Source organism: Hippocampus guttulatus, chromosome 14, assembly GCF_054856545.1.
Source record: "Hippocampus guttulatus isolate MCC_2025c chromosome 14, RoL_Hgut_1.0, whole genome shotgun sequence".
NCBI lineage: Eukaryota > Metazoa > Chordata > Actinopteri > Syngnathiformes > Syngnathidae > Hippocampus > Hippocampus guttulatus.
In genome coordinates, this window is record NC_141274.1 from 9880716 (window position 1) to 9903689 (window position 22974).

The 22974-nt window shown below is 47.5% G+C and overlaps 3 protein-coding genes across 3 annotated transcripts in view; 1 reads left to right on the forward strand and 2 right to left on the reverse strand.

Moving 5' to 3' along the window:
• trim110 (tripartite motif containing 110) overlaps positions 1-22974 on the forward strand; it is a 31866-nt gene that overhangs the window by 3142 nt on the left and 5750 nt on the right. The window contains exons 3-4 of the mRNA XM_086128559.1: positions 552-719; positions 16229-16290. The gene's annotated coding sequence lies outside the window, so the exon portion shown is untranslated. The remainder of the gene's footprint in view (positions 1-551; positions 720-16228; positions 16291-22974) is intronic.
• Positions 1872-13546, reverse strand: mmp14b (matrix metallopeptidase 14b (membrane-inserted)). The gene is made up of 10 exons (XM_086129163.1): positions 13118-13546; positions 5817-5965; positions 5601-5723; positions 4819-5126; positions 4248-4409; positions 3970-4127; positions 3745-3883; positions 3492-3642; positions 3216-3331; positions 1872-3018 (listed from the first exon to the last, which is right to left on the reverse strand). Exons 1-10 carry the CDS (start codon positions 13217-13219, stop codon positions 2531-2533), a joined length of 1896 nt encoding a protein of 631 aa, XP_085985289.1. The 5' UTR covers positions 13220-13546; the 3' UTR covers positions 1872-2530.
• sall2 (spalt-like transcription factor 2) lies at positions 14204-22561 on the reverse strand. Its single transcript, XM_086128558.1, has 3 exons — positions 22209-22561; positions 15864-19671; positions 14204-15354 (listed from the first exon to the last, which is right to left on the reverse strand). The coding sequence occupies exons 2-3, from the start codon at positions 19317-19319 to the stop codon at positions 15067-15069; spliced, it is 3744 nt and encodes a 1247-aa protein (XP_085984684.1). The 5' UTR covers positions 19320-19671; positions 22209-22561; the 3' UTR covers positions 14204-15066.

Sequence of the window (22974 nt, forward strand, 5' to 3'; positions counted from 1 at the left end):
ACACACACACACACATCCACAATCCTACTCCATCCTGCAAGCAGTCTCGTGATTTGCACTCACGCACTCCCTCCCCAGCCCCGACTCTTCAAAACACTTCAGCCAAGTGGAGACAACTGGGCGCCTTCTTTATTTATTTTTATATATTTATTTCCAGGGGAAGAAAATAACTGATGACTTTTACCGAATGAACGCTGTATTGTTGTTATTGCACATCATTGATCTGCTTTCCCTCACGTTTAAGGCGACGCCCATGTGGGACTTTTGGGTCATTTGGTAGTAAACTTTGAACTTTTTTTGCCTCACGATGGAAAGCACTGTCGTCGAACACACATACAAATGCTGAGTGCATATTAGACATTCACGTATGCATGACCATGTTGAGTTCATCAGACCGGGGTCAAATATTTACCAATGGTATTCATTGCTGCATTAAAGAAAAAAAATCCACACTGAGAACCTGGAAAACGCACACACGCACAGCCATACAGCTGAGATATGTTTTCCTGCTGTGCAAGGGGTTGATCGTCTTTATCCCTGTTTCTACTTAGAATTTGGACGCATTCCCCAGTTTCCAACCCAATTCCTGGGCCTGATTTTCCAAGCCCCGCTAATGGAGAGTGGAGTGGCTGGGGAGCAAGAAAGCTGGAGGTCCAGGAGGACAGTCGGAGACCAGAAGGAGGGCAAAAATCGGAAGGCGGCTGGGTTTTAAATAGCAGGTAAGAACTGCATTACAGGAATGTACAACGGGCTGAAAAATGAGGGAAGCCTTCCTTCTCCCGTTCCAGATTTCAAATTGATGTCATACCTAAAAATAAAATCCCTCTAACCTTTTGAGGACTGGATTCAAAATCCACAAATCTATCCATCCAACCATTTTCTAATCCGCTGACGCTCAGGAGGGTCGCGGGCGTGCCAGAGTCCGTCCCAGGTCTTTGGTCAGCAGGCGGGGGACACCCTCAACTGCTTGCCAGCCAATCGCACAGAGATGAACAACCATTCGCGCTGGCAATTACAATTTCAAGCGTTCGATTAACCCGCCGTGCATGTTTTTGAAATGTGGGAGGAAACCGGAGTACCCGGAGAAAACCCACGCAGGCACTGGGAGAACATGCAAACTCCACACAGGAAGGCCGGAATCGAACCCCGCCACCTCTGCACTGTGAGGCGGACGTGTTAACCGGTTGGTTGCCGCCCAATCCACAAATCCGAATGAAAAAATTGTACAGCTTTTGTGAGCTCCTCAAAATGACAATTCATGTGGCACACTGGTGTGTGTAGCCTCCATCTGACTGACCCAGATTTAAACCCAACTTCTCTTATTTCTTCGGGCTATATTTGATATAGTGTGTTGCACTCCTTCTAGTATGTGGCTGGTGATATATACAGTATTTATTTATTTTTTGGGGGGGGGGCGGGGGGGTCAGTTCTCCCTGCAGGGCCTGTTGAGTTAGTTTGTATTTTAGGTCACGGATGCAGTAATACACGTAGGTCAAAGCAATTGTAGGTGAAATGCCTCACGCAAGAAACACACCACATGTATACTTTTGAAATGTCTTTATTTTGTAGGAAATGTCCAAAAACGTCAAGAGCACAGACACAATCTCATTGCGGAAACGAGATCAATCTTTCATTATTATCATCACTAGTATCATTATCATTGCTGTGAGATTTCTCCTAAACCCCGACGAGCAAAGTTAGCACCAAACTGTAAAATGGTAAACATGTACAATGAAAAATGGAAGCCATTTTTTTTTTTCAGATTTCGGATTTATTTTCATTTGACCATAAAATCAAAACAATCAAGTTTCAATCACAAATAATAACCCGCGTCCCCCGTTCACTATTCCCACATATAAAATTAAGGCCACTTTCAAAACGGAATGTCACTGTCCAGCAGGACTTTTTAATGACAATGTACAAAAACACATTCATGACACAGACAACAACAATAATAGTAATAGTCATAATAATAATGACAACATCAGCATTTATATAAAAAGGGGAAACACAGTTTATTGCTCATGCTGATGGTTTCTTTCCCTTTTATGGTTCGCGCTGGCTCCGTTCTTTTTTACTGGAAGGATCAAAAACACAATGACTTTGTGGTTTGAGGAAAAACGTTTGCGTGAGTGTCTGGGTGTGTGTGCAGAGGGAACCGTGCGTGTGTGGGGTGTGCAGTACATTGCTGGTGCGGCGGGGGAGGGGGGGGGTCAAAGAGACAATTTGCTTACATGAGGAACATGGTATGCCGCGTAGAGGCAACAAACGCTGAGCGATGGCGTCAACTTGACAAGAAGACATTGAAAAAAGGCTAAAACAAACAAAGCAACAGCTGTGAGCTGGCGTCAGTCCCCACAAGGACAGAGAACCAAATGGAAGGCCCGACCGAGTGCTCGAGTGACGGAGCGAAAAGAGCCTGCCGGTGGTTTCAAAAGTGAAGCGTGCCCGCCCTTCCTCACGTTCGATCTTATTTTGGAGAACGTCGACTTCCATTTGTTTCTCTTTCTGTCCTGCCCTCCTGTTCCGACTACACCTTGTCCAGTAAGGAACGTTGGCAGTAGAGGAGTCGGCGAGGAGTCCCGTAGCGACGGAGAAACACTAAAGCTGCCAGCGTTGCAATCACGCACACCAGCAGGAACAATGGAATGACCACGGCGGCCGCGCCCCCGCCACTTCCCGCCCCTCCTTCCTCGTCCACCTCGATAATGATCACCTCCGTATCGTCCGCTTCCTCTTCCCGGTCCACCGTTGTCTCGGTTTCTCTCTCTTTCTCTCTCTCCCTCTCCCTCTCCTTCTCCTTGTCTGTCTCCCTGTCTCGACTTCTGTCCTTGTCGTCGTCATTGTGGTCCCTCTCCTTGTCTTTGTCGTGGCCGCCTCTTCCTCCGTCCGTCTTGGGGTCTTCGTTGGGACATCCCATCCAATCGCGCAGAGCTGATTTCGGGTAGCCGGGCTCCACGCGCATCATCTGATTGTTGAACTTCCAGTACTTGTTGGCTTTATAAAAGTAGGTGTACGCTGGGGAGGATGAGAAAGATGAACACGCTTTACTTTTTGGGACTTGATTTGCGTTTTTGCTGTCAGTTGTTGCGTTCGGCCGTTCGGGTTCTCGTTTTGGCTCCTTTAGCTTCGTCTGCTGCTATTGCACGCATTTACGTCATTTACACCCCCCCCCCCCCCCCGCCCAAAAGTTCTGTACTTCTGGGCGGACATACCTTGATCTTTGCTCATGAAGGCTGCCTTGATATTGTCGGGCACTCCTTGCCAGACGCTGACGGGCCTTGGATAACCAGTGTCAACACTCCGCGATGCTTCGTTAAAACGGTAGTACCTACACAAAGGACAGGAAAAGGGAAGGGACGTCATTTCGGACGGGTCGAGACTTGCCACCAACCGGTGTCGCGCAAATTCTGAGCTGCCGCTGGTTGCAAGGTTGCATTCATCCACTGCGGGTCTCATTGGCCAATTGTGATTCAAAATGTCAGACTGACTTGTCTCCTCTGAAGAAGTAGGTCTGCCCAGTGGGGGTGTAATAAAGTGCGGCGTCTATCCGATCTTTCGGGAGGCCGCTGCCCATCTCCCTGAGCTTCTTGGGGTAACCGGCATCGAGGATAGATTCACTAAACACCCAGTATCGATCACCTAATTGGGGAGAGGAAATACAAGCGCCCACGGTGAATATTATTTCCTTGAAGTGAGGAACCAGTGGAATCTTTTTATGTCAAACGCGAAGGCAAATTTGACCTTTAAAGAAAGCAAACGTCCCATCCTCCCTTTCAAAAGCAGCATTGACGAGAGTAGGCAGCCCCCTCCAGAAGTGACCGATAGGCATGGGGTATCCATCCATCACTTGGTTGTTCCGCACACGCCAGAACCACTTATCCTGAGGGGGCGGGGAGACAACTCATTTCCTAACATGCCCCTAATCTCGTCAAAAAAAAAAAAAAAAAAAAGATCTCGCGGCTTTACCTTGAACACAAACATTTCGCCTCTGAGGATTGCGATGGTGTCAAAGTGTCCCTCGCAAATGTTTGGGCCAAAACGAGGTTTGTCTGGTGTATAGCTGGGAGTTGTGTCTGTTGGAATTCGAGGTGTCGCAAATGGGGGCTGGGGGCCTGATCCGGAGCCTGCAATGGCAAAATCGCAAAGGAAAATAACACAGAGTTTTAGAGGTCAGTCCGACCCGCTTTGGAAAACTTGAGCAAATAGTCTCCAGCGATATGTTCAGAAATGATGACCCACTGTACCATAAAGTTGTTGTATGCCTCTGAGGTCGTCTTCGGGAAGTTGGAAGTTCTCGGTGTCCATCCATTGGTAAAAAGGGGCCATAATGGCCGAGGGGTCGTTGGAATGCTCCAAACCGAGAGCGTGGCCCAACTCGTGCACCGCAACCAGGAAGATATCATTGCCTGGAAGCATCCAAACATGACGCAACGTGACGAAATAGGAAGGGGAAAGGACATGAAGATAACATGTGAAATGCTCAAACACCTTTTTTTTTGGCGGTGACTAACGTGGACACAAATACTTGACCTGTCTGCAAATCAAAACCAGGGCAACGAGTGCAAACACGTGCAGGTCGTGCGAAGACTGACTCAAGCTAATCCAGAAATAAGCACTTCCCCATCTTTACAGAAAGACTCTGGGAATGAACTTCCTCGTGCCGACACGAGATGGGACATGTTGGCGCTGGTAGGACGCGCGCACCAGCAAAAAAAAAAAAGTCTTGCACATTTCCCAGGACTTGAGCTTGTGAATGACAGAGGCAACGCCCTCTGTTGATCCAAATGCGTCAGGCCTCGCTTTGCGGCGCCTTACCCATCAGATCCCGGTTTCCAATGGTCCAAGGCTCAGCCGCATCAAAGTGGGTGTCCCCCCCGATGCCATTCCCGGGGAAGTAAGCGTGGGCCAGGAAGCCTCCCTCGCCGTCGAAAGGGCTGCTGTCGCCGTGGAAGCCCTCGGCGAAGAAGATCATGATGTCCGCAAACTCCTCCACTTTGTCCCGGATGTAGTGGTAGGGGATCTCCCGGAATCGCAGTGGGGTGACGCCCTCCCACACCTTGAAGGCCCTCCTGATGGCCTCGTGGGTCTCGTACTCGCCCACCTTCGGTGTGTAGTTCTGTATTCTGAGGATGGGCACATTTTGTCGTTGGAAAGTTGCGCAGTACTGGACATTTTGTATGAGGGGAATTTTGGCGCTGTACTGTGGGAAGTAGTTTAACATTGCAATAGCCCTTTTATTTTTTTTTTTAAAGATGGTAATGTGTAGATGGGTCTTGGTGGATCGCCATGTCTCCTCGAGTTGCCAAGGAGACAGCAAATTGGACATGAGTGGCCTCCAGTAAATGAAAGGAAAGGAAAATCTGAATCTGAGTATGCGTGTCAAGCTACGTTGCTGCATCTGCTGTTTGCGTTGTTGTTGTAAGCTGAAATACTGTGTGACTCACGGGCTTATGTTTACATCATACTTGTCGGGTAGAATTTTGCGAAGCCGTCATCCAGTTATGTGCAATCGATCTGATCTTGTTCATTGCGATGGCGATGAATCGACGGCTTGCTTGTTGTTCGCTAAACTGGATGGATGTTCATTCATCACTTACGAAAATGTGATTTGGTTCTTGGTCCACTTCAGGCCCTGGACGGCGTAACGCTTTCTCCGCAGGTTGGTTTTCAACTCGGCGCCGAACTTGTCTGGCACACCGCAGCGAGGTCGTTGCATCGCCCTGTCGGACATGCCCATTCGCATTCGTCACGGATTTCGTAACGTAGGACGGAACGGAACTTTGCTCAGGGTAAAACAATCTATGGTTTCTCACTCGATGGTGTTGGTGTCAAAGGAGCCGGTGACGGTGAGGCCATAGAACCGCTGCATGGCGGCGATGGCCGAGGAGACGGAGTGAGGGGAACGCTGGGTGTGGGTCCGCAGGTCCCCCGGGGGGAGGTAACCGTATTGTTGCAGCCAAGACTGCGCACAAAGAGACAACATGTTTTGTTACTCACACAACCCGTGACAAAACCAAAGAAGATGATTGCTCAACTCCAAACAGACGCTCAACAACACTGACGTGACACGCGCTGGACTTTTTGAACCTCGACCAAGATCGTAGAACAGAATGTGTTTGGATGTTGAAAATCACAACAACCTCATGTTGAAGTATTAAGTGCAGCTGTTGCGAAAAGAAGCAATTCCACACTGATGCGGACCATGAGTTGTTTTGCGGCGTCGGTGCCAAAGGCGGCGGCAACCTCACATGAAGCCTCTCTGGCGTCTCTCCATTCAGTGACTGAACTCCAAAAACTATTCGACCATCAACAGTCAGCCAACGAAGGACCAAAACTGACTCAAAGGCAAAACGGGTCCAAAGCGCCGCACCAACCGACAAACACGGCTCAAGTTTCGACAAAACTCCAGCAAGCCTGAGGAAATTCCCTCTTTTGAGTAACGTGACTTTTTCACTTCAGTCGCAGGCGAGTTACTCTTTTGATTTGGTGTCAGTGTCGCAATGTCATCGGGTTCTTCAGAATTCTCAGGCTGAACTTGACCTTACTTTCCCCCTGGAAAAAGCATTTCGCCGCGGCGCTGGCTTGACACCTGGACGGACGCCAGCGGCTTTGCTCGGCGCACGGCCCGCGCGGCTTCTTTCCCTCTGTGGCCAAACGTTGGGGGAGGGGGAAAAACCCAACACTGAGGCTATTGGAAAGGCAAAACGAACCCCGCTTTTAATAAGTCACTCAGTGAGAGCAAATGTGGAGTCAATGGCTGCAATGTCACATGACATGATCTTGCCGTGCCGCCCAGTTTTGATCCTAGCTGAGATTTGACAATTTATTGTTATTGAATTCCAATGCGGCATGCTGATTGGATTCTAATATTTATTTCCCTTGTGTCCCAACGCGAGCTAAAACTACAGGAATGAATGCATTCAATGAATGCCTCGTTCATGGTGTCATGGCACTTTTTGTTTCGAACCTTTCACTTTGGTTTTCATCACTTTGCTAACATTCTAAATTTGTTCTCGTTTTTTAAAAAGCGTCACGCACAATATGTGCGATAGAAGAGCAATTGCAACTTATTTGGGCCAAATAACATTAAAAAAAAAAAGTGAAATGACCATAGAGCAATAGCAATTTTTTTAACCCAACGTGTAAGTTAAAAATAAAAAATACTCCCCCGGCCTCTGATCTCCCACCCTCGCACGGGGCACAGGTGCAGCACAAACAGTCTCTTTCGATTGTGCAGATGTACCTCATGAACCGTCCTTTGAGCGTAGATGCAGTACGTGTTGTTTAGAAGCCCCAAACTGGCTATTTGTAGTATTTGTGTCTCTCTTTTCAACAAATATTGCAAACAAATACTGCCGACTCGGGGCGAGAGGCAATGGGGGTACGCCCTGGACTGCTTAACACCAATCACAGGGCACAAACAACGAGCAATTCACACTTAACCGGCCAACAAAGTCTTCGATTGCCCTGACGTGTGTGGAAGCCGGAGAAAAACCCGGCGGAAACCCACGCGAGCGCAAAGACGAGCTGCGAGCTCGGAGCGAGATCCGAATCGCAGGCCTCCGAAGTAGAGGACACATCTGCTGGCGCGCGAGAGGGAGCGGCCCGGGGCGAGACTCGGGCAAACCTCAGCAGATGTCCGCCGTGGCGCTCCAGCCTCAGTCACTCATTAAAACGGGGAATTGCGCATGTCGCCACGCATCCAAACCTCAAAGTGTCTCCTCTCGTTGCCTCCTCGCTCCACCCCTTCTCCTCTCTGCCCTCTCATGGAAAAAAGTCAGCCCACACCCAGAGCCTGTCAATCATTCTTCCAAAGTCCGTCCGCCGCTGATCGTCAGCAAGTACAGCGACGCCTCAACATGGTTGGTTTACAGTTCACTGGTCTGGAGAGGACGGATTCCGGTCTGACGTGAGCGAGTTTGGCATGAAAAAGGTTTCGTTCCTCACTCTTGGTGGGTGTCGGGGAGACGCGGCGGTTGGAGTGTTTACACGACTTTACCTTTCAATGAGCCCTTTCTGGCTGCGACAACTGGGCACAAGTGGACACACAGAAAGACTCGCTGTCTCCTCGTGTAGCGCCTTGCACACCGGCGGCAGAAAGAAGAGGAAACATGGCGGATTGGAGCTTCGTCGGTGGCAGTGGTGGAGGAGAATCCGATAGCGGATGAATTGATTCTTAAAAGTTGCGTGGAAAGGATTGCTGATTAATTGGGTCTTGAAGCGGAGTCCAATTGGTACTTGCCGATTCAGTCTCAGGTCTGATTTGAAGTCAAAAGAAGAACCGAGTTTCATTATTTTGCTAAAATGTCCAAACAATTAGGGGGGGGGGGGGCTAAAGCTACGTACGATATGGGTAAAATTTGCCATGTATCTACTGTCACCTTCAAGTTCTGTCATATGAAACATATTTTTTAAGACTAAGAATACAATGCTCAATTCTGCTGTATAGTGCCGATTTCTGTGATAGGCCAGTAAATATGATATGTCGAGGGGCCATGGTTGGTAAACCGCAATCGGGAGAGGGAACCCTTTCATTCCAGATTTTGCTACTGGGGGGGGAAAAAAAAAAAAAAAAGATTCCCAATACAAATCACAAGTGGTCGTGTTCGACCTCATCGTTTCCGTTGGTTCAGGTCCGGTTTGACTGATATTAGGGACATTGTCACACGCTTGTTTTTTTTTTTGGTTTCCTCTCCAGCTCACTCAAAAGACTGCTGTTGCTTGTTTGAACTTTCGAGCTCCTCGCATTCTTCCATCCGTCCTTATAAGGGCCTCTGCCTCCGACTTGACAAAGTCTTATTCACTTTTGAGCGAGGCTATTTTTACACCACTAATAGGCCAAGTCACTTAAGAGGTGGCATGAAGTGGAAACGCTCCGTATTTACGCAGACGATGACTCTCGGCACTAACAAGGCCCTTTGAAGTCGAATATGCGAAACTGCCGCTTGGAAACCGTTTTTACGTAACGGTCGACAGCTTTATTTTGTTTTATCCTCTCAGATCAAACATGCAATTTAGTCAGCGGTTTCAAATTTACAGTCGCAGCCGCCCACGTGGAAGACTTCGTGGCAACGGTCAAGAAGAAACGGGGAGCATGTCCGCTTTGTATAAGTGGCGAGTTTGCATGAGGGAGAGTGTGTCAGTGCAGAACCGGAGTCAGTTGTTCCATTCAGGCCAAGCCAATGGAAAAAAAAAAGGGGGGGGGTGATCAACTGGGATGGCGGTCGCCCGGAGGTACTGGATGCTCCTCACCCTGCTATCCCTTCGATGGGATTACACTGGAGTTGTCACACTTTGTTACAGGCTGCCTGCAAGTGAGCCTCAAGTGGACACACGGCATGTCATCCCCGGGGAGACGTTAGCAAAGCTTTCGACGGCCAAGTCCAATCCGACCTCACGTAACGCGTGGACGTCACTGCAAGTTGTCATTTTCATGGCAACGATTCCTCTCGTCGAGGTGACCGCTTTGGATATGACCTCATTTCCTGGAACGATATCAATCCCTGCTTGGGCCACCCGTCCTTTATGACTGGGGTGGGTCTTTGTCTATAACAAAATGGAGTGGGGGGGGGGTAGTCCTTCCTTACATCCTGTCTTTCTACTTTGTCGGCGGTAAAAATAAACCATATATCCCACACAAAAATGTGTAGATACAGTACATCTGAGTGTGTATGTATAATGTTGATGTAAAGTAATATAAAGCATAGTGGAAATTCTCCACTCAAGTTTTACACAAATGTGAAAAAAAGACGACATTCACACGGCGGGTGACGATTCCCAATTCAGATTTGTTTTCAATCTGATCTTTTGTGACTTCTAACGTGAATGCAACGTGTCCATGATGTGACACGCAAATGACGTGCATGCACCCCCCACCCCTGCCCCATCAAAAAATGAGATCTACTGGCACAGTGTTTATGTCCCGTGTGTAGGGGCCCCTTTTTTTTTTTTTTTATCATCCCATATCGACAGAATCGCAAGATGTGAGGAGGTATAAATATTTGGAAGGCGACGTTCCTCATCTCATTTTATGGAGATGTCTACAAAATATGACGTCGCGTCATTGCCGCGCGTAATAAATCACTCGTGCGGGAAAATTGCCTCCACCCACCCCGCCCAAAAACAACAAATCAGATGTCAACAAACGGACGGGGTTGTCCCGCTAACATACAACGATATACAATCAGTGAATAATGAAAAATCCCTCTCTCACAAATAATATATCATGAGTTATCAAAGCCTATTATTTAGACATCATGATATTTGCCCCCCCCCCCCCCCCAATGTTTTTTTAAATGTCGCCTTTATTACGCATTGTGTTATCTTTCATAGAGGACGTACGAATGGATCCTCGGACTTCCACCCATTCCGATTCATCTTGGTCATGATTCCTTTTCTATCTCTCTTGAAAAATGGCGTCATTCGCACGGCCACAATGCCTTCTTTTGTGGTCTGCAACAGCCCCCTCACTGTCCTCAGCGGATATTCCCCCCGGTTCCATCTCGCTTCCATGAAATGACCTCATATGGCAGCCATTCCCTTCGATATGTGTTATGTGTAGAGGGACGGAGTTCTGCTCGTATCCGTGCAGATGTCATCCAAGCTTGTTAACACTTGAAGGTGTTTTGTTGGCTGAGCAAAAAAACCAAAGGCGCGCTTCCCGTCCACTTGAATTAGTCACACAAAAGGAAATGACTTCATCCACCGTATCCGGTGGCCGTCAGTGTTAATAACACTTCACGCAAACCTGCTGACCGCTCGCAAAGTTATCACCTAAACATCCTCACGACAGAATCCTTGTTAGGATTATTGCGGCAACCCAGCAGCCAATCGGCCGCAACAACAACCAGTTAACTTTTTGGGATTTCTGACATTTTGGTGCAAATCCAGAAAAAGCAGGGATAGTATTTTTGCCGTTGATTCTCAAGGGAAAAGGTTCACTCATCCCCAGAATCCAAAATGGCAGCTATTAAGTTAGCCATATCAATGTTGACTTGCAGGATGTTAGCTTTTAATGAAATGCGATGACTTCACTGGCTTTTTGCGCAACTGCACACAGACCTGTCTCAAGCGTTTTGGGTGGCTTCCACATCAAAAACGTTTTTTGTTTTTTTACTGTTTGCAAAAACTGCCACTATTTTTTTTAAATCACTATTTTAGTGGGGGGCGGTACGGTGGGAAAACTGGTTAGCATGTCAGCCCACAGCGCAGAGGTGCGGGGTTTGATTCCGGCTCCGACCTTCCTGTGTGGAGTGTGCATGTTCTGCAACAGTAACCCCTTGTACTTGCGGTACTTTTTGCATATTCAAGAATTTTAAAGCTGTGCCCCAAATGAACAGGCAAGGCCCCTTGAAATGTCATTAAAATGACCAAGACAATAGTTATTTTATATATGACGGGATATCTTTGCTTTTTGTTTGCAATTCAACCACGCCGGAGGTCCGCACTCCCCGCGGTGTTCTTTTCCAAGAAACTTGGAATACAGGCTGCTATCTTCTGACGATGAGAAGTTTTGCGAGGGAGTGGTGGCTTTCATTTCACCTATTGCAAACATATGCAAACTCCAAAATCATCTTTGGTTTCCAACCAGGATTTTGAATTTGGTGCTGAGCCAGTTCCTTTGTTTACATTTGACTCCTCTAAGTTGTCCCTTTTCGTTGGGCACTTGAATGTAGGTCAGCAGAGCCCAATGTAACATTCTTCCACGAAGGACAGCTGGAATAATAATAAAGAAGAAATTTGGCACCAGCGGTTGATCAAAGCAATCATGCGGGCCGCTGATGTCATGCTGTAAAAGACCCCAAAAAACCTGAGATGCCGCTGCTTCTTATCAACAAGCCGCGTTTTTCCGCGACGGACTCGTTCTCAGAGAGGTTTGAAGAACGCCTCCCAGTCTGCCGAGCCATAACTTGAGACAGATGTCATCAATTACATTTCCCCATCCCCCTCAATATTAACGGACCCGCAGCTCTCAAAACCCCCTCTCGCGCCCACAAAAATTGCCTCTGACTCTGCCCCGACCACAATACAAACTCAGATTTCTCCCCATTTGCCTTCTCATGCTTTCTTGCTTTTGCCTCCTCAGCACTCCTCAGCGTTTTCACGAGCGCGATCATCATTATGGGCTGCTTCCGCTAACCCCGGTCGAAGCCCTTCCCGTCTTGTGACTTGTGTTGACATTAGCATCCTTGGCGGATGCGGTCTTCACAAGGACCACAAAAACAATCAATTCTCATACATTCAAACAACTTACAGTCTCCTTCTCATTAGATCATCTTTTCATTCTCAAAAGTGTGCCTTTGGATGCATGCATGATAGAGTCCAGCAGCAAAACGTCTGCTAATCAACAAGCACAATAGTTCTGACCTTTTTCAGTGTATCAAAGCGCAAACTTCAAGAAAGCAATGAAATCTTGTTTTGCTCGATAAAGCTAGTAGTTTCAGATTCTAAATATCTCGTGGTTCCTAAAAGATTTGACTTTTTACACAGCAACACTAGAGACAACCCCCCCCCCTCCAAAAAATAAAATAAAAATAATGATGCCGTCATGGCTGATGTTGGATTTGGAATTTAATTTTCAGTATTTCACAAAAATTTCAGTGAAGGACCATCAGAAATGGTTTCACACAAAACCTCAGTATACCTTATAACTACGCTGTTCGGGGATCACCAATGAACTGCGGGCTATTTTTTCTTTTTCTTGAGCTTTAATGCAACACTTATTTCAAAACAAGAATAAGCCCCAACAAGGGGATGTAAAAAAGAGAAATTGGACTTCGGCATCACCAAACGCATCATCACTTGAAGATGTTTTGTGGTTAACTTCTTTTTACACTTACACAACAACAGAATTTTCCTGAAAATGCCTGCACATTTGAACTGTGGAACTGATCATTATTTCTATTTCCATCCAATTTTTTTAGGGCAATGACAAGATCAGTACGAGTGCTGCTGTTTTCATATAATTTCCTGTGATTATTTCCATATTTGATGGTGCAGATTAAATAAGTTTCTTTAGTACAGTCTTGTCGTCATTTCCTTCCATTTTGAGTTACTTTCCACCGTCCGCCCAATCTGTATTTTTTTTCACCTTCTCACCTCGATCCAAACTCACCTCGGGATTGATGTTTTTGGCCGTCCCCGCTTGCGTGCTCGCGTCCAACAGCACCGCCAGCAGCAGCAGTCGGACCAGCAGTTTCAGCCTCCGCGGTGCCATCTCGACTCTCGAGTCAAACTATTAGAAAGAGGTCGTTTTGTCTTTCAATTGGACGAAGTCGTCACGTTGTCAAAACATTCTTCAAAAAGAAACGGAGTAACAAAGGAGAAAAAAAAAGAAAGCTCAAGGAATCCGGACGGCTTCCAGCGCCTGTTACTTCTCCAATTATTTAAAGTTAGTTAACAACGACGGGCATTCTTCTCCAGTTTTAACCGAAGCTTTCAGAGACTACAGGAGGGGGGAAAAGTCAGCTGTTTTGGTAGAAATGCTTAACTTGTGTCCGCTCTTTTTAGCGGCGTCCCCTTTTGCAGTCTTCCCCACGTAGACGTGGTGGTAGTTCGCAACGCCCCCCACAGCCCGTTTAGAAAATGGCCGCCCACGAGCTCGCCGAACGTCATGAAATAATTGCACAACACGTTCAACGAACTTGTACCCAAAATATCATCGTTCCTACGCCTTATTTTGTCCTGGAAGTATCTACCGAAACAATTATGACAAACGGACGTGACCAGTTTTCCAGCTCTGTTGAATTTATAGCATATACTTTCGGTTTGATGTTTTTAGAGTTTGGTACACGGAATCTGTTTCAAATCCACATTGTCGACAATGCATGGCCCTTTGAGCTCACCCGATTATTAGACTGAACATGAATACAGTACTTTATTATTGAGACGCACTTTACAGTTGACTTAATGGGAACATTTGCGCCATCTAACGCTCGCATTGTGCTAGAGTCCCGCCCCGACAACCAGTCTTGTAAAACTACAATTTGAACTTTTTACGGGAAAATCTTCACCGCTTAAAAGGACACAAAACCACAACAATGAATTCCTTTACATTAAGCAAAGACGTGGTAAAAGTACTCGCATTTTATACTTATAGGTGTTTTATGTAAAAATATGATTGAACTCTTTTACCTAGTACACATAACTGCCTATGAAATGTACTTAAGTCCAAAAGTAATCAGGAAAAAATACATTTAATTATTACTAATATACAATACTCGTTTTAATAACTTGCCACAAAAAAAACTGCGAAAAAAATATTTTCTCTTCATAACCCACAAACTGAAAAGCGTTTGTCAATCATGATATTAGGTCTTTGTTTAGGTTTTACACAACAATGGTTTTTCACGGCGATGGATTGAACTTAATATGTGTGTTCAAGTGTGAGATCATCAAAAATAAGCATTGTTCTTTTTCCTTCTGTTCCCATCTATTTTTTTCTTTTTAATACAGAGATAATGAATGAATGTAGGGTTTACAACAAACATAAACGTTTATCCTCTTATTAGCTTGTGCCACAGGTTACTTTTGCACCAAACAACATTCATATTGTTCATGTCCTCAGTAGATTCACAGACGCCGCAGATGTGCTTCGGGTTACGTCACAATGCATTCTTGTACCGTGTCTGAATCAGAACATCGGAGACAATTGACATAATATACCACACGGAGATGCATGGATATTGTTGGTCCGGTTTGTTATTGCAAAGTGACGCTCTTTCTGAAGGAAGTCTCTTTTGCTTGAGCCTCTTGGTCATAGGTCAGATTTTAATACCATACCTGAGGTAGACGTTACCTTTCAGTGGCGAGTAGAAAGCGGAACCAGATTTGACGTACAACATTGAAACACGCTTAGTTAACAAGTCTTGTCACGGCAATTACTGACAACAGATTTACTTGAATAATTGGATTTGTGGGACATATAGTAAGTCTGTTTTCGCAAGAAGACCAAACCCACTGACTCACAACTTTCACATACAAACATGACTGTGACTATCAAATTGACAGGCTACATGAAATGCAGTAAGGAAGCGGTATTCGGTCATTCAAAGGGAGTCGAGCTCATTCATCTCCCGCTTCATTGGGAGCGCCTTTTTCCAGCTCCGGCTGTAAAGGAGATTTTGCAGACTCGTTCGTTTCCTGGCTGGCGGGAGCGGTATCATCAGTTGACCCAGGACTGGCGTTGAGGAAAGCTTGGTACTGGTTCCAGAAACCCGCAGCACTTGTGGAGGCCGGAATGGTCAAGGAACCTATTGATGTCGAAGACTGAGCTTTGTCAGCACATGATCGACTACTTCGGGCTAAAGGGCGCGTTGCTTTGGTTACGACACCATGGTGCTTCATATGCCCCTGTGCATAAAAAAATAAAACAATAGCATCAGCCTCAATTAAAAAATAATAATAATAAAACATGGACTGGACTGCAATCATGAAACAGGAAATCAGATGGGATTCTTTCCAATTTAGTGGGCACGCAACCATTTTGGGGGATCTTGAAGGGGTGATCAAAATGCACTCTGCATGCCTCCCATGGAGGTATTACAGCAATTACAATGATATCTCATCATCTATCCATTCATGGTCTGCACCGCTTGTCCTCATAAGAGTGAGCTGGAGCCAAACCGCCAGCCAAGATGCCGCAGTACAACAAAATTGGATTGACATTACAGACATAACAACGTACAGTACAATCGATAGTTTGTGAGAGTATGCGCTTACCTACTTTCATGTTAATGGAAATGTAACTGAAGTAATGCATGGATGTCACCCTTTCAAGTTGTTCTTTTGGCTCAGCACCCATACGTGTTGATCGAATCATTCACCATACTGTGTTGATGCTCAGAAAAGCGTTTTCCTACCTTTAGTCCGCTGCGACTAGCGTATGCTTTTCCACATTCGGCACAGCAGTAGGTCTTCTTCTCGGGGCGAGCTATCGGAGACGGGAGAGTTGGGGCAAGGCTGAGAGGAACGGAAACCTCCGCTGCTTCACTCGGGGTGGATCCGATCATCTTATTCACACCATCTATTGGGTTGTCTCTCTCATATAAATCGAAATCAAAATTCTGACTTGCCTCCCTTGCGAAAGTAGGAGCCCTATTTGCATCACTTCCTTGACTACCGTTTGCGCTTTCTGAGGCTGACATCATTTTGAGGTGCTCCTCAGGCATTTTTGCTGGCGTGGGCGTTGGTGGCGTACAAAACTGATCTCCGTCTTCTTCCCTAGGTTCAGGCGAGTGGACCCCGGAGGAGGCCAAGCCTGGATCCGGGGCTGGAGTGTCGACAGCGGTGAGAAGCTCTTGGTTCTGCGTTGAAGAAGAAATCGTACTTGGACAGTTATAAGCAAAGGGGGCACAATTTGCAGGTGTGCTTTGTAGATCCTGCGGATTTGATCTGGGGATAACGGCCGCATCAGAAAATGAGGATGTTTCGGCGCAGTCAACGGCCATGACATCGCGTGATGCGGTGGTTTGGGCAACGGGTGAAAGAGATTTGGAGAAGGGGTCCCTGGCGGCTTGCTCAATTCGGTCGTCTTTGTCAACCGGGGAAAAGTCATCAAATTTGGTTTGCCGGGTGATTGGCGGTTGGGCGCTTGCACAGAGGAAAGGAGGGTCATCCGTGGTCGCTGGTGGAGTTCGTGTTGTAGTATTCGTGAAGGGGTCGGGGCTAAGATCAGTGGGGGGGTTGAGGTCTGGGCTCGAGGACACAGATGTGGTAGCAGGTGCGGTGTGTGGTACAAGTTTACTGTCAGGAATCGGACACGAGTGAGTTTCTACATTTTGAAATTGCGAACTTGGGGATAGGCTCGTTGAGTTGCCCGGTTGAGATGTTTTACTGGAGTCATTCTTTTGTTCGGTGGTGTTGGATTCAGGTCGTGGCAAAGACTCGGCGTTGGATTGAGCCGTCATCTCGCAGGTAGAATCGTCAGCGCCTACCGCAGGCAGTTGACCGCCAAGATGCATACGGATGTGGTGTTGAAGAACGAGGGCGTTGGTGAATTTCCGTTGGCAAAGTGGGCAAGAGTTGTGGATGCGAGCGTTGGGGGGCCGAGCATGATGGGTTGCCAGATGTGAGCGCAGGCTGCCTTTGGTTGAGAAGGATCTTCCGCACAACTTGCACGGGAAAGGGCGTTCTCCAAGGTGGGTGGCTTGGTGCAGGCGCAGTGCCCTGGGGCAGCTCAGAACCCGAAGACACACGCCGCATTGATTGCTTGCCAAATTGTTGGCCGCACCTGTCATGCTCAGTGCCGGCAGCAGCCCTCCTGCGATGGCATTTGCATTTGTGACACCCATGCCGAGGGCAGCCACCATCTGCCGGGTGAAGTTTGAAACGGATGTGGAAACCGGGGTCGAGGAGGGTGGAGCTGCCATGATGTAGGTGGTCGAAGTGCCGCTATTTGTGCAATTACTGTTCGTCAAACCTGCGAGAGAGGCCGCGGTATTGCTTGACTGCACCTCCATCGTGGAGGTGGAAATAGAGGTTGTCCATGGAGAGGTTGATGGAGGTGTCTTTTCCAGCTTCTCCACCAGCCTCTGCAACTTGGAAGTTTCCGATGTCGGAATCGAGACAGTTATGGAGGACGGTACAGTGGTCGCGGGTTTATGAAAGGGAGCGAAAGGGAAAGTGATTTGCGGAAAGCTGGAAGGAGCCGGTCGGTGGGAGCCCGGATTCGAGGGTAACGGGTTGCAGAGCAACCCCAAAGCTGGGTGGAGTGTGGAGTGTGTGACACTTGAGGTAGAGCTGGAGGAACCGGATGGGAAAAGAAGCTTAGGCAGGTGGGCCAGCTGGGAGTAAGCGGCGGGAGAAAGCATGGGAGCTCGAGGGGGGGTGTTTTCATCTGCGTTATTTGAGTGCTTTGAACCCTTGGGCAAGCCTGGAATGGCGGACGGTGAAGATGATTTCGGATTTGAAAGTAAGGAGGTGGCTAGTGAAGATGAGGGGGCTGAGGAGGTGGCAGGCGATGAGTAAGATGAGCCGGAGGCAATGGAGACTGCAGCTGCTACAGCTGCTGCCCTATTAAGTTGAAGCAAGGAATGCGAAATCAAGGCGAGATCCACACTCGGAGGCAGGGGTAGCGTGCAAGGGGCGGACCCCCCCGATGACCCTAATGGGAACCCGGTATTGGCACCGCTGACCTCCATGTCATTGCCACATATGTCCTCCTCGGGCCTGCTTTTCGGCTTCTTCTCTGACATCTTCAAAGCACCATTGCCGCAACCAACGCTACTCGTCTGACTCATATCGGCGGAGCCGGCGGACCGCAAAGCTACGCCAAACAAAGATGGCGGAAGGAGTGAAAGCGAGAGCTCCGGGTTTTGCTCGCGGTGGCGTAAGAAATGCACTTTGAGGTTTCCCCTGGTGGTGAAGCGACTGAGGCACACCGGACACTGATAGGGCCGCTCCCCAGTATGCGAACGCAGATGTATCTGCAGCGCTGAGTCCCCACTAAAAATCTTGCCACAAAAACGGCAAGCATGCTGGAGCCGGCTCATACTGCTCGCGGAAGAGGTCGATGAAGGGTTCGCGGCTCCGGAGAGAGATTGCAAAGCATATTGGGCATTTGGGGATACCGACGAGAGGGACGCATTTAGGTAGGACTTGCCGCAGTGCTCACTCGTTGAGATGTCATTTGGGGATTTCTCGTTGAAATAGCGGTTCGGTAGAGCCAAGGATAAAGCGAGTGGATAGGCGGAGGAAGTCATGGCGGCGGTTGAAGATGCGGATTGGTCCGAAGATTGCGTGCTCACTCTCAGGTAACTATTGTCCCCCGGACTGGCACCCGCGCTTTCCATCTGGGGCTTGCATGTTTGCAGGATTTGAGACAAGGCATTGTTTGATTTGGAAGTTTTGTTGGCCACCTGAGAGGGAAGTAAGGTCGAAAAACACTCCAGGAGAGGAGCGACAGTTGTGGAAGGCTGGGTAGCGGTGGTTTGGGTCGTTGGGCTGCTGGCCCTTTTATCTTCCAGACACAGTTGAGGTAAGGATGGGAGAAGATGTTGAGTTGGCGCGTCTATCGAGTAAGACGCCCCACCCAAACGAAGTACCTGTCTGCAGATCTCCTCTGTTATTTGCATCTGGTTGATCTGCCTCTGCTGAAGTACCCGAAGCTCCTCCAATATCAGCGCCAGACTCAACTGGGCACGTGTGGGAGCAGCTGAGGCGGACGCCACTCCTGGACTCGGTGTGGGAGTAACAGGACTCGGGGGACCCTCGGGCACGCGGCTGGGGCTTCCGGGTTGTGGAGGGCACATGGAGGCAGAGGATGATGTGGATGAGGACGTGGTAGTGGCTGACAAGCCCAATTTGGGGGAGGCCATGGGGACGCCACCTGACAGGTTCTCAGAGGCCACTTGCAGAAGATTTGGGTTTACAAGCCAAGAGTCCGGGGGCGGGCGGGTGTCGATTTGAAGAAGACGGGTCTAAGTATGCGAAGTCAAGCGCGCGGGGGGGGGGGGGGGGGGGTGGTATTTGAGGGCCTGGTAGACGGACCGGTTTGAGGAGAATGAATATTCTGGTTCCTGTGCGTCGAGAGAGAGTCGATCCGGGAGGCCTTCTTGGGAGGGGAGTGGGAATGTGAAACACCTGCTGGGTGCCTTGAGAGAAGAAAAGATGACGAGCAATAGGGAGGATCTGGGTGGAATGGATATGACTTCGCTGCCAAAGAGTCACCTGGCAAAAGTAAAACAAGATGTCAAGTTTGCACAGTTTACAGTCTTAGAAAACACACACACATAAACAGGCTTACACACACAAGCTGTCTTTTCTGTATGCCTTGTAAGTTCAAAGGGGTCGTTGGATTATATTAGCCGGCGTATTTTTTTGTCAAATGTTTTGTTCCACTACACTACAGACTACAGTCGCATTCCTGATATAGTTTAAGGACGAGCAGAAAGGCCTAAAAAGAGGAGTTGGCATGCAAAGAAAACAACAACATCCCGGCAGACAAATGACTCACACACCAACAGGAATCTTACTTCGCCCCAAAAGACTCAAGAGACAGATGTGAAGGCACATGACCACATCAACAGGCAGAAGTCGACTGTAGATGCAAAAAGCACTTTGCATGCAAGTGGAGCACTTATGTTGCTGCACCCAAACATTCTACACGCACTTCTTCATGAGCATGTTTGTGCTTCAGTGCCCCTTATTTTGAGCACCAAAAAAAAAAAAAAATCAAATTAAGGAGCTCTGATAGGAATGCAGTTCCAACACCACCATAACCTGAAAATACAATTTTAAGCTCACATAACACATTGGTTAAAAGATTCTCGCATTCCTTTTTGTATTCGCTTCAACAATAATTGAACAAAACATTATCCTCAACTTCTGATCCCCAAAAATCCATCAATCTAAGATAAGAAAAAAAATCTATTGTGCGTATGTAATAATATGATGAGATGATTAAACATTTATTCGGTTTTAACATCATCATGGCCCCCTGGGTGAACCCGGAACTATTTGACCGCCCTGATGTAAGGGATAGTTTTTATCGGCAGTCTTCCTTAAATGTGGAATTGTTTGCATTATTATAGCACATTAACATGCGGCAACCAGCAGAGATGGTGGTGAGTAAATCTGAATTCGCTTGTCCTAATATATATAGATAGATACAGTATATATATCGATAGCATACCTGTCAACTCATACGGTTTAGCCATAGTTCATACGGATTTTGTGGTGAATCTTACGTATATGGGCGTATCGCACAAATCATACGGATTGTGAAAATTTGGTGAAAAAAGTAACGCAGGAATACAACTCTGAACACAGTAATGCCACTAAGTAGAATGATGATTAGACATTAACCAGACATTGTATTATGGAGATCTACAATAAATATCATTGAAAATTTCGTGGGTTTTTTTCTGCCGTTATTTTGACATAAAATCCTTTGCTCTTTATAAGGATTTTTTTGGTAGTTTATACAGGTTGGCGCTCCGAAACGTTGACAGGTATGAGATAGATATATATATCGACACACACACATACACACACACAGTTATAGAAAACATTACCTAGTCCTTCCCTCATCAGGAGCAGTGGTTAGCAAATTTATCTATCTATCCATCTTATTGTTGTTTCACACAGCTGAGAATCCTTTCTCTCTCACACACACACACACACACACACACACACACACACACACACACACACACACACACACACACACATCTTACTTGTTCATTATCTATTTGGCATTCAAAAGGTGAGCCGAGACTCATTGCCCTCTCTTGAGTAAATTATACTCGTGGATGATCCAGACAAAAAAAAAAGAAATCAAAATGCGTGTTTAAAATGGACGCATATAAACCGAGCCTGGATTTTCAGTGCGAGTTTAGTTTGACCTAAGAGAACCACTTGCTCAGGTGGGCGCGAATAAAATGTTCGTTCATGCCAGTGCAATTGTAACAAAGGTCTTTGAGACGCCGATCGAAAAGAGTGTGGCGATTGTCACGATTCGGCGCAATCATTTTCCAAGGGAGAACCTGGGAAACAAGGCGCTTGAAACGAGGTGGAATTTGCAACAATGGCGTTGAGAGAGAGCACAGCTGAATGAGCATCGCCTCCTCCTCCGGCACATGATGCCAGCGAGTGGAGGCACAATGCTCCCCTTTCACCCTCACGCCGACATGTTTAACACGTGGACAGAGGTACACACGGGGGGAAGAAAGAAAACCCGCATGACGAGGAGTCGAGTTATTCGCAAACAAGGTCACAATGAACACGGCTTTTACGAATGGAAACCTGATGTATTTTTTTTTATTCCGACCAAGTCAAAGCCGCTGAGCTCATCTCTCCGACCCAGGCTATGTGATCGCGCTGAGCTACACCAACCGATGATTTAAGTACCGCACGACATAAACCGTTGCGCAATTTGTTAAAAAGAGACAACGAGTCCGTCCGTCCACAATGCCAGCGACATCCCGTCGTGCCATCTCGCCGACCCCACGACGGCACGGCAGCGGGCGTGCAATGTCCGTCGTCGACACGCACACAAATATGTATGGCAGCGAAATGCGCGCTCCCGCTACTGTACGAGCACTTGTTGCACGCCGCGCGCGCGCCCCCACATCATAACAAGTTATGATTCATAAAATATTATGACCGGGGGGAAAAAAAAGGTCCCGGATGTGCACCCCAACCCCCCACCATATAGGCCACAGCAGGCGACACATCTTTTTGTTCGCGATGCAAAAATAACTTACCACGTTTGAAAGGATGATTTTGGTTGCGGAATAATAAAAAAAGGAGAAGAGACTCCGGAGCTCGGATGATCGACGCCTCCTCTCAGGCGGGACACTGGCGCACTATTTCCCTATTCACCACATGGGGATGCGCAGTAGGACAGCCGCATTTCCCCCTCAATTATTTATCTCCCTCACTAATCGCTTTTCTTTATTTACTGGCAGATAAACAGTTATTCCTGAGTGTGCTGCGGTGACACATGGGCGGTGCGGATGGACTCGATAAAGAGGGGGAGGCTTGTTTTCTTGTTTGTCTTTGTACGTCTCGCAGCCTGTCTGCGCTCTCTGCGGTACCGGCTTGTCTGTCTGTCTGTCTGTCTGTCTGTCCTAATTAATGACCCTCACCGCCAGACGGTCCTCTGAGAAACAGTGGCCACGGTTACCTCCTTATTGGCTCTCAGAGTGCGTCTCACAGGCAAGCACACGCTCACGCGCACGCGCAGGCACCCGTCCAAAAATGGAGTGAACAGGTCACTTAGAAAAGATTCGGACTGGGGTGAGATTCCAAATCATCGCGTAAATGTGTTTGAAAGTATAATACAGTACAAAGAGGAAGTACAACAAAGTATTTCTTCTTAGACTTGTTACCTGTTTAAAAATGTTTAGGTTCACGAATCTGTTCTGCGTTTGTGTACGCATAAAGAGGAAACAAGTGTGATGCGTGAACTCATTAGGACTAAAAGGGGGGGGGGGACGTCTCTTAGACCTAAAATGCCGCTAGATGTCG